Source organism: Ylistrum balloti, unplaced genomic scaffold (genome assembly GCF_031769215.1).
Source record: "Ylistrum balloti isolate Yb309-2 unplaced genomic scaffold, AGI_CSIRO_Ybal_v1 Utg370568, whole genome shotgun sequence".
Taxonomy (NCBI): Eukaryota; Metazoa; Mollusca; class Bivalvia; order Pectinida; family Pectinidae; genus Ylistrum; species Ylistrum balloti.
In genome coordinates this window covers 194396-207186 of record NW_026782356.1, presented here as the reverse complement: position 1 = coordinate 207186, position 12791 = coordinate 194396, and the positions used below count along the sequence as shown (strand labels likewise).

The window sequence follows — 12791 nt, the reverse complement described above, 5'->3', positions numbered from 1 at the left end:
GCCAAAGATTAGGAATTTATCCAAAATATGATCTTGTCTTGGTCGATTTCTCCCTATATCAAAAACACGTGAATCTATATATAGTTTTGCTTTTCGGCAAGTTTATAACGACAAATATCGCGAGATCTTGTAACGGCAACCATTACCAAATTAAACTTAACGAACAACACCTTTCACTTTTACGTAAGTTACTTTAAAAATGTAAATTATATAAAACACAGCCCGGAAGTCGACCCATGCATGGGTCGCTAACAGATCGTGTTTTCAATATAAAAAGATGGATATTCAGAATCCTTCAGTCCAATACTTTCCATGTTCTGTTCGAGTAATTGAGAACGCGGTATCATTTCTATTGAATCACATCACTGACTGTTGTCGATGAGGGAAAAGACAGCTTTTCATCCTGAACACGTGTTGTTGTGACAGTGGGATCCCTGTTCCATTTTGTTTCGATCCAATGTGTTGGGTTTTTGAATTTCATTTTTCTCTTGTTCCACGTAAGATTTTGTCAAACGTACGGTGATAGTATACAAGCACACAGTGTCACCAGAGTGTAACAGAGAAAAGGGCTTCATTGCAATAGAAATGTAAGTTACAACAGTTTACCATTGACAAAATCGTAGCTCTCATAGAACTAGACATAACGTCTTAAAACTTGAGTTTGTTGTCTCTTTCCTGTTCGGTAGTATTATTAACATATCTAGTAGGAATGGCTTAAAGCACCAGATCCAGAGTATTTCTTCAGAGTATTATAAAGACTCCTGTAGCACACTATTACGCTTCAGGTAGCATGCCAATAGGCGCTACCTGAGTCAAGGAAAGTACAGATGAGGATGACGAAAATGAAAAACTCCTTAGGGATCGTCAGTAATAAAACACATTCCAGAAAATGGCGAACGCAAAACAAACAAGGTATATTGACAGTGATATCCACCACAAGTATTGTTCATGCAGTTTTTGTTCAAAGTTTTTCAAAACAACAAGTCCCATAGTTAATCCCGCTAGCGCCCCCATTAAGTGAGCGGTGTACCCAACAGGTGGCGCCTTGTCTAAGCTGGAATAGCGGTCCCATATTGCAAAGCCAACGTCTGCGCTAGCTGAAACGGACAATTGAAAATTATTTTACACGCTTTGAAACTCTAAACTTCCTAAAATGTTACACACTTGCGATAACGACATAATGAATATGGTAAATTTATGAATCCATTAATTTACTAATCTCCATTCTCTTCTATCTTTTCTAGATTAATGCCGGCTTAAACCCAAAATACCATACCTTGTCTGTCTTAAAAACAGGTACACATAAAGCAAAAGAAACTAATTCAGATATTTTATCTAAGCATTATTTATCACAGGTCTAAATAATGTCTGTGCAGTTTAGTTTTCAGAATGGGGTGGACTCGTTCCCTCGATAGCAAATTCAGGGAATTAGGCATAAGGTTAGCACTCGGCAATAGGAGTCTAAAACATCTGTTTAAAATGTTACAGACGAGTTGAAGTAACCTGGTACGAAATAGTCAGAAAAGGATGCATGGAGGCACATCAACAGTTATACTTATGAAAGCAAACTCAAGGATTCCAGTATGCTTGGAATACATTGTGCGTGATTTAGGTTTTAACATACAAATAGAGCGGTGATGGTCTGGTTCAGAAGCAATCACAGCGAATGAAAATATCCCAGTAATTCAAATGATTTTGTCACGACAATATAAAGTTCCCTACCACACATATTTAGAATGTCTCTTCATCCAACTCACGCCACAGATATTTTATACAAATTACGTACGATTCCAAATACACTGCCCTCCCCCAAAAAGTGTACAGTTAAGTTCTCGAAACCCTTACCATGCATTGATATTGATTTAGAAACAAGATAAGGGAACCAAAGTGCTTTTTTACATTGAAAGTGAAATTAAATATAGGATATAGGTCCTATCCATGAGATTTGTAACAAATCTGTATACATGTTCCCTCCTAACCTTTCGCGGACACCTACGATTAGACACGTCCACAGCTGTATCAGATACCTACCTACAACAAGAACAGCTGCCAATTTCAGTACACCAAACTCCATGTGAGTATAATTCTGAAACGACATGTTATAAATTAAATATCATTAAAGTGTTAAATTGGTTGGTTAAGAAGTATAATGTCTATAAATTCATTAACTTTCAAACAACACCTCCATGAGCTACATGCGGCTTACTTTCTACGTGTTCATTCCTGTAGGAAGGGAAACAACCCAATTTACAAGATATTGATGATTATAACTGGAGTGACTTCCCTTCGTACACTTACCAGCATAACGTTTGCAAGATGAGCTGCCAGTAAAGCATAGACCCCTCCTGAGGCCCCTACTAGATATACTTTGATGTCAAACACTGACGTCCCAAGAGATCCTGGCGTTGGAAGAAAACACAATTAATTTAATAATTACAAAAGTGATTTGAGTAAAAAGGTGTGATACGAAAAAGTGAATTTTCAGTACAGATAAATTTAAGTTTGAACACATTAAATTTTAAGGGAAAATTAAAGAATAATTCATTGAGAAAGTTTTGGATACTGGAATCTCACTAGATCCTGTTGATGGCACGAGGAGAAGGTTTATTACTGAACTGTTTTCATTATGTATTTTCTTACTTAATATTAATCAAAACAATACACGAATACCAATGAAATAGTAATGCTGGAGATGTGAGTACAATCAAGGTCATATTGAATGCGCAAGCTACGAATATTATACAGAATCACTGCTTTATAAAGACAACAAGCTGTCAATCGCTAAATGACAAGAACCAAGGTCGAAATGTATCGCCAATGAGATGCACTATTATGAAAACTTTCCCGGCTCTTACAAGGCTCATCTACCAACCAAACAAGAAATATCAGTTTTACCTGCCAACACTCCAGCCAGATACACGAGTGCAATCCGGAAAGAACCGTGTACCATTTCCAGGGGAATACCAACTATTATTTGTACCAACATATTGAAAAATAAATGTACCCATCTGAAAAAATAAATAAATAAATAAATAACAAATAAAAATATATTTGGGGACGTCTGTTAAAAACCGTGACATTTGAACTAAATTCTAGAAATCATTTTGTTTACAAACTCTTTTGAACGGACATTCATTGTGACTATAGCAGACTTCTTTCTCCGAGTTAATTTCTTTCACTGAAAGTGCGATACAAGAGCGTTCAGTTCGTTGCGTGTTATCACAGTAACTTTATATTTATCTGATAGAATGCATCGAGGAGCAAATATTGGCAGTTAGGGAGACAGTGGTACAACTTACCCGGCATGTATGAACATATAGAAAATGAATCTCCACAGTTGTAGGCGGCGGTCGGGACGGTAAATGAAGACGCTTTCTACTGGGACGGGGCCGGTAGGACTAATGTTGTTGGCCTCCAGGCAGTGATACACAAAAAAACCCACCTGTCAGAACGTAACCAGAGAGAATAAATGTACGGTGTTAGGTGAATTCTGTATTGACATCGAAAGGTTTCAAAAAGGTTCATATTAAACAATGATACTGAAATGACACTGTAGTGAACTCAATTATATACATATAACATTGAAATAAGGCTGGAATATAGGTAGTTATGGTATACAAAATATCTGGACCAGCAAACATTGGGTCAAGCACTTTCCCAGGCTATTAAACAAACTTCACGAAGTTCTTTTGAGCAAATCAAATGTTATATACCTGGGAATTTATAAATAAAATATAAAAATTATTATGTAGACATTCTAATCAATTAAAAAAAATTAGATTTCCAACAAAGGTTTATGTTAACAGTATCCACATGTTTCAGTTTAGTGTATTACAGGAAACATTCCAATTCTTGAAGATACACAAGAATAACAGATTGAGGTGGCGTCAGCGAGCGGAAATCAGATTACCGAGAATAGTTAGTCTGTTTGAACAGTGAAGGGAATTATTATGTTTACATCACAGAAGCAGAATTTATCTGTTTTAAATCTTGAACAAATAATAGTAAAAAGAGAAAAACAGCTCGAGTCACAATGTACAACAATGTATATATGTTTCTATCGACTCTCCCAGAAGACTGAATACGATATTAAAGGCACCAGTTTAATATGTAATTGTAGTAGAGGCTAGCGATGTATCATAATCACATTAAGGGCTGCCATAGTTAACGAATGCTAACGACCGAGTCTTTTCTGTCTTGTTGGCACTTTAATGTCTGTTGTCAAGGTACATGTGTATTCATCTCCATCATTGATCAAATACACAGATAGTGGACTGTTATCAGCTGATCATTTTATGAATATTTCTATGAATTTTTTGTCGGATATTTGTTGGGCCAGGTATTGATATAAAATAATGAAAAACAAAAAGCACAATAAATTAATGTTTTGTGCTGCAGCAGAATGTGATTAACTGTGTAATCAATATCTATATTAACATCACAGAAACTACATATAAAAGCTGATTATTAATAACAATTCGTCAATGATGTTTTCCATAAAGGACGAGAATGACAATAAAAATTATCTATGCGTTTCCTACAGCAGCACATAACATTTAAAACTTACTCTGATAGAAATAACGCGCCTTTGTTTTGATCTAATCTCGCGATAATTAACAAACCCCGTTTCTACTGCAAACGGGTCAATTTTGCCTTTCGAAAGTTTCCACATTCTGTGTCAAAACCGGATTCGACAGTGATCACGCGGGAGATCGCTGCGTTAGACAGTGATCACGCGGGAGATCGCTGCGTCAGACAGTGATCACGCTGGAGATCGCTGCGTTAGACAGTGATCACGCTGGAGATCGCTGCGTCAGACAGTGATCACGCTGGAGATCGCTGCGTTAGACAGTGATCACGCTGGAGATCGTTGCGTTAGACAGTGACCACAAGGGAAATCACTGCGTTAGACAGTGATCACACGGGGGATCGCTGCGTAAGACAATGATCACGCGGGAGATCGCTGCGTCAGACAGTGATCACGCTGGAGATCGCTGCGTTAGACAGTGATCACGCTGGAGATCGTTGCGTTAGACAGTGACCACAAGGGAAATCACTGCGTTAGACAGTGATCACGCGGGAGATCGATGCGTAAGAAAGTGATCACACGGGAGATCGCTGTGTTAGACAGTGATCGCGCGGGAGAACGCTGCGTTAGACAGTGATCACACGGGGGATCGCTGCGTAAGACAGTGATCACACGGGGGATCGCTGCGTAAGACAATGATCACGCGGGAGATCGATGCGTAAGAAAGTAATCACGCTGGAAATCGCTGTGTTAGACAGTGATCACGCGGAAGATCACTGCTTTAGACAGTGATCACACGGGAGATCGCTGCCTTATACAGTGATCACACGGGAGATCGCTGCGTTAGACAGTGATCACACGGGAGATCACTGCGTTTTCATAAAGTGGTTATGTTTGAGAATGTTGTCGGAGAAATTAACGTGTTGGCGAAAGATAAACGTGGAACGCCACTTTAGACAGTAGTTGCGTGTGGGACCGCAGTCTTAATACGATAGCGCGAGGGAATGACGTCTTAGGAAATTGCCGTGTGAATGAGAATTCTCTCATAGAGACACTTAATTTGTTAACGCGGAGAAAGAAAGCTAAGTTATTAACTATTTCTTAGAGAAATAATGTCTTACCTCTGCCATAGTTATAAATGGAATGAAAAGTGGAGGCGGACAGCAGCTGTACTTGTCTGCGTAGTACTGTCTGTCCAACTCGTCCGTCAGGTACTGCTCGGCTACGTAGCGCACCATTCCGCGGAAAAATGTGGTGTTGTTGCGGTACTGACTGGTCAGTAGAAAATGTTCCTTACCCTGTGTCTCTATGGCGAGTCGGAAACTTGGATTTCTTTTATTACTCATCTGCAACAAGCATACAATTATAGGATTAATCATCCGGTACAAGTACATGTCTAATAGTGTCTCATCCTACATACTGGTAAATGGCTATAGACCTTGTAAAAGGTGAATCACGGATTTTGCGGTCAGCTTCGTGTGTCATTGTTATAATTATTACGTTAGAAATGATACAAATGATACAAGCACTTCCATAAAAGTACTGACGACTAAACAACAGTCCCCAGTGGGAATAGACAAGTGGCACACTGGTTTGGTCTGCTTACTCATGGACCTCGCGGTGTCTGAATGGTATGTTACTTCCATAAAAGTGGCATGAGGATAATCATGTTACCGTGACGCTAGGTGTTATACGTTATACTACAACACAAAAAGTGCAAGACAGGAAGTACCCTAGTACTTTTGCTGCATTTATTAGATTTTCAATACGACTGGAGAAACTGTAAACGAAACTGAGTAGATATGACCTCATGACATGACACATGGCAAACATGATCTTCCCTCCAATCTAACCCCCCCCCCCCCCCCCCACACACACACCCCTCTCAAAAAAATACTCCGCATTTTAATGAATGACAGATCGATAAATCGATACAATATGTATTGCCTATTGTTACATTTGTCATTGGGTTGAGTGATGTAGCTAATCCACTTGTCATCGTACGTAATGTCACCGCAAAATATTCTATTCCAAGTTGTAACGAAGTAACCAGAAAAAACAAACAAGAAATCAAAATACTTACTAATCACCATTTATAAATATATTAGTAAGTACCATTGTATTTGAATATTTCCGTGCACTGACATACCCCTTAAGGGTTTTATTAAAATAGGGGAAATGAGAAAAGTCACAATGAACGTACGTGTTTGGGAAAAAACATTTGCCGTTGAATGTTTGCAATAACAGCGCGATTAACTACAAGTACTTCTCTACAGGCAAATTATCATGATCGTCCTACAAACTAGAAATGACAAAGAATGACTATTTTCAGTTCCTCAGCGTCACCTAAACGTCTTTTAAGTTCTGAAGGAATATACGACGTGGTCGAAGAACAATGTGTATATTATCAGTGTTTTCATCTTCTAAATATAGATAAACGTTATTTTATCATGTTTGTAAATGCAATTATCTGTTTACACATGTTTCCCTGGAAAGTGAAGGGTATAGCTAGTCCTGTTGTACCTTAGAAGTCCCGATAGAAATGTTACACCAAGTCAAGATTAAAATTATAACCAACACTGTTTATGTTTCTGACTGTTACCACTAGTTGTCAGAAAAGAAAAGGTTCTACAGAATAAAGAATATCCGGGTACTTTAGAATATTTGTATCATAAGACGAAGAGCTGAATTCAGGTCTATCAGGTACTGATGTAAAAAATCTTAAATTACCGTTTTTCATTTTATTGTAGAAAATTGACAATTAGAAACGTCAGGCCCATTTACAAGTTCAGAGTATTCGTAATTTAATTGGCCATATTAACACTTAATCGACATTATGTATGACTTTATCATATAGAGAAACTGGGTTAGGGAGCAATACACTTCATATCGATTTGGTTCATTTCATCAACGATCTGTCACAGACAGTATTTAAGGGGATGTGTATGATGCTGGTGCGTGCTGCCTAATAACTGACGATACAAGGATTTCCTTCCGTGCGTTAGGACCGCCTTTCTGGCTCGCAATTAAATAAACGAACTACGTCGTACTGGCTAAAGAAAATCTTTTTCTAGTTGGTAATATTCCCGTTATTCGAAGATAACTGAATTTTCACTTTGTTCCACAAATTGGCGTCAGTAAAAAAGATGGCTATTCTTTTGAGATAAAGCATTCGGATATGAATTTTGAGATACGCGTTTTAATCCAACTATACCCTGTTACGTAAGCAAGGGTAACCAGGGAGAGATATGCCGATCAGATCTTGTCTCTGAGCTCTCCCATATAATTGCTTATTGTATCAAACATGTCCATATTACGAAAATCAATATCAACCGATAGAAAAAGAGCAGTATTAGACGAAGGAAAGGACAGGGGGAAAAGGGAAAGGCCGATCGCGGGAAATGATGCCTTATTTGGTTTCAAAGTTTTGCTAACGGCTCCGCACTGTCAAACACGAACATGGTTTGCATTAAATACATGCTCGAAGTCACGGATGCACTTTTGATAATGGTATATCACAGATAAGAAATGCACTGAAACGTGGTATAATTTCTATATTAGAGGATACTCTTTGTGCAGTCGTTGAAGTTGACATGGGGACCTATATGATAACACACTGTCTAGCCCGGATAGGCATGTGTATATTACAGACGTTGCTGTGAATGTTACAGAACAGTATGTATCACTGTTCGTGTTCGAGTTATTTGGTAAGCGAACCAGATATTTATTGTCAGTTTTTATTGACAACGATCTTGATAAATACACATACAGCTTTAAATAGTCACTTACACGTGTAAAGCACGAGAAAAAGTACCAATCAACAACACATGTAAAAAATCTACAAACGTTTCCGTGCAGAATCAATCATCAGATTCTCCTAACAAATTATATGTTAGCGAAGATAAAATTAGCTACAAACATTAAAATGTACCATTATTCAGCGATTATTTGAAGAGTTCAAAATATGGACTACAGAACATGATGACAGACGTTCATATTAAGACTTTAAAGAGATACTCATTCAAATTTTGATACGAATCACATATATCAATGTCGAAAAAAACCCACAAAATTTTAAAACATTTAAGATTGCAAAAAATATCAGGAATAAAACAAATCCTCGCTTCTCTTTCCGATCATTTGATAATCTTTCATACCATTGACGCTGGGGGTAGAAATAAGGAAACTATAGCATCATCTATATACAACCTTTGATATGTTCTCTCTCTTCCCCATGAGAGACCTCTTGCATGAGAACATGTTTACATAGATAATGAATCTAGGAACCCTATCCTGGCAGCAATCTAAATACATAAAAATGGAAACTTCGCTTAAAATTCCTGATTTCTGAATGGCACTACATGATAGCACGTGATGACTTCAGAAGATTTTCTACCATTTTGGGATCATAATTATGCTGATGAAACATTTGAATATCGAAACATACATGACTCATTGCTGCGGCAGGGATTGGGTAACGCTGGCATCCAGGGGTTGACAGATCATAACATCTCCGCTGTCTTTATGGTACATCATACAGTACTTCTACAGTTAGTGGTATGACCACCTTTCAAAGCAGTGTTAATCCTGATGTAGTCATAATTCTTAGCCATAAGACAGTAATATGACGTCACGTTTGCCAAAGTTACGACGATGCTTTGCTCGTCGCCTCAGATAACACACATTATACTTACAAATCAACCATTTAAATGACCACAATTTTCAGGAAGCTCTTCTAATAAATAAACATACACGGACGAAACTTGATCCAATGGAAACGGCAATATTTTAAAATAGCATCTGAAATTCTGTTATCCATAAATGATTATCAGATTGTATTGGTTGTCGATTTGAATGCAATCTGGATGACAGATAAATAATCATGACATCCTTCCTAGAGGACATCAATCTATTTATCGGTCACACATATCAATATTTGAATAAACACTACGACGTATTCAGATCAATAGCGAGGAAGAGGCTATAAAATCGTCTTAGGCGTTGACGAGTAGCATATCTACAAATAACACATCAATTCAAGTATCGGTATCGAATATGTAAATGAGTCAAGGGGTATTAGTCATGGACTTCCAGTCATATCCAAGTCATAATAATGTTTAGACTTCCTTGTCACCGGCTTATTTGACGAGAACAATTCGTCCAGATTGAGATGATTATGTGTTAAATATCTATTCGAAAGTCATTGCCTTATATAGAAACTGTACGAAGCGAATCTACAAACTGATGATTAACATGTTGTCTGAGTTCCGTTAGAAACCTACAAACTGATGATAGACATGTTGTCTTAGTTCCCGTTAGAAACCTACAAACTGATGATAGACATGTTGTCTGAGTTCCCGTTAGAAATCTACAAACTGATGATAGACATACTGTCTGAGTTCCCGTTAGAAACCTACAAACTGATGATAGACATGTTGTCTTAGTTCCCGTTAGAAACCTACAAACTGATGATAGACATGTTGTCTTAGTTCCCGTTAGAAACCTACAAACTGATGATAGACATGTTGTCTGAGTTCCGTTAGAAATCTACAAACTGATGATAGACATACCGTCTTAGTTCCCGTTAGAAATCTACAAACTGATGATAGACATACCGTCCGAGTTCCCGTTAGAAATCTACAAACTGATGATAGACATACCGTCTTAGTTCCAGTTAGAAATCTACAAACTGATGATAGACATACCGTCTTAGTTCCGTTAAACCTACAAACTGATGATAGACATGTTGTCTTAGTTCCCGTTAGAAACCTACAAACTGATGATAGACATACTGTCTGAGTTCCCGTTAGAAATCTACAAACTGATGATAGACATACTGTCCGAGTTCCCGTTAGAAATCTACAAACTGATGATAGACATACCGTCTGAGTTCCCGTTAGAAACCTACAAACTGATGATAGACATACCGTCTGAGTTCCGTTAGAAATCTACAAACTGATGATTGACATACCGTCTGAGTTCCCGTTAGAAACCTACAAACTGATGATAGACATACCGTCTGAGTTCCGTTAGAAATCTACAAACTGATGATTGACATACCGTCTGAGTTCCGTTAGAAACCTACAAACTGATGATAGACATGTTGTCTTAGTTCCCGTTAGAAATCTACAAACTGATGATAGACATACCGTCTTAGTTCTCGTTAGAAATCTACAAACTGATGATAGACATACCGTCTTAGAAATCTACAAACTGATGATAGACATACGTTCCCGTTAGAAATCTACAAACTGATGATAGACATACCGTTAGAAACCGATGATAGAGTTCCCGTTAGAAACCTACAAACTGATGATAGACATACCGTCTTAGTTCTCGTTAGAAATCTACAAACTGATGATAGACATGCCGTCTGAGTTCCCGTTAGAAACCTACAAACTGATGATAGAAACCTACAAACTGATGATAGACATGTTGTCTTAGTTCCCGTTAGAAATCTACAAACTGATGATTAACATGTTGTCTGAGTTCCCGTTAGAAATCTACAAACTGATGATAGACATGTTGTCTTAGTTCCCGTTAGAAATCTACAAACTGATGATAGACATGTTGTCTTAGTTCCCGTTAGAAATCTACAAACTGATGATAGACATGCCGTCTGAGTTCCCGTTAGAAATCTACAAACTGATGATTAACATGTTGTCTGAGTTCCGTTAGAAATCTACAAACTGATGATAGACATACCGTCTGAGTTCCCGTTAGAAATCTACAAACTGATGATAGACATACCGTCTTAGTTCTCGTTAGAAATCTACAAACTGATGATAGACATACCGTCTTAGTTCCCGTTAGAAACCTACAAACTGATGATAGACATACCGTCTTAGTTCCCGTTAGAAATCTACAAACTGATGATAGACATACCGTCTGAGTTCCCGTTAGAAATCTACAAACTGATGATAGACATGATGATAGACATGTTGTCTTAGTTCCCGTTAGAAATCTACAAACTGATGATAGACATGTTGTCTGAGTTCCCGTTAGAAATCTACAAACTGATGATAGACATACCGTCTTAGTTCCGTTAGAAATCTACAAACTGATGATAGACATGTTGTCTTAGTTCCCGTTAGAAATCTACAAACTGATGATAGACATGTTGTCTTAGTTCCCGTTAGAAATCTACAAACTGATGATAGACATGTTGTCTTAGTTCCCGTTAGAAATCTACAAACTGATGATTAACATGTTGTCTGAGTTCCCGTTAGAAATCTACAAACTGATGATAGACATACCGTCTGAGTTCCCGTTAGAAATCTACAAACTGATGATAGACATGTTGTCTTAGTTCCCGTTAGAAATCTACAAACTGATGATAGACATACTGTCTTAGTTCCCGTTAGAAATCTACAAACTGATGATAGACATACCGTCTTAGTTCCCGTTACAGAAATCTACAAACTGATGATAGACATGAGTTCCCGTTAGAAATCTACAAACTGATGATAGACATGTTGTCTTAGTTCCCGTTAGAAATCTACAAACTGATGATAGACATACCGTCTTAGTTCCAGTTAGAAATCTACAAACTGATGATAGACATACCGTCTGAGTTCCAGTTAGAAATCTACAAACTGATGATAGACATACCGTCTGAGTTCCCGTTAGAAATCTACAAACTGATGATAGACATACCGTCTTAGTTCCCGTTAGAAATCTACAAACTGATGATAGACATACCGTCTTAGTTCCCGTTAGAAATCTACAAACTGATGATAGACATACCGTCTGAGTTCCCGTTAGAAATCTACAAACTGATGATAGACATGTTGTCTTAGTTCCCGTTAGAAATCTACAAACTGATGATAGACATGTTGTCTTAGTTCCCGTTAGAAATCTACAAACTGATGATAGACATGTTGTCTTAGTTCCCGTTAGAAATCTACAAACTGATGATAGACATGTTGTCTTAGTTCCCGTTAGAAATCTACAAACTGATGATAGACATACCGTCTTAGTTCCCGTTAGAAATCTACAAACTGATGATAGACATGTTGTCTTAGTTCCCGTTAGAAATCTACAAACTGATGATAGACATACCGTCTGAGTTCCCGTTAGAAATCTACAAACTGATGATAGACATGTTGTCTGAGTTCCCGTTAGAAATCTACAAACTGATGATAGACATGTTGTCTTAGTTCCCGTTAGAAATCTACAAACTGATGATAGACATACCGTCTGAGTTCCCGTTAGAAATCTACAAACTGATGATAGACATGTTGTCTTAGTTCCCGTTAGAAAT

The 12791-nt window shown here is 37.7% G+C and overlaps 1 protein-coding gene across 1 annotated transcript in view; it reads right to left on the bottom strand.

The window, feature by feature from the left end:
- Positions 1–250: 250 nt before the first annotated feature.
- LOC132556439 (rhomboid-related protein 3-like) overlaps positions 251–12791 on the bottom strand; it is a 42917-nt gene continuing 30376 nt past the window's right edge. The window contains exons 5-10 of the mRNA XM_060220850.1: positions 5650–5874; positions 3300–3442; positions 2896–3008; positions 2299–2399; positions 2032–2086; positions 251–1097 (exon numbers count right to left, since the gene is read on the bottom strand). Coding sequence (XP_060076833.1) covers positions 865–1097; positions 2032–2086; positions 2299–2399; positions 2896–3008; positions 3300–3442; positions 5650–5874 — 870 coding nt within the window. The 3' untranslated portion in view covers positions 251–864. The remainder of the gene's footprint in view (positions 1098–2031; positions 2087–2298; positions 2400–2895; positions 3009–3299; positions 3443–5649; positions 5875–12791) is intronic.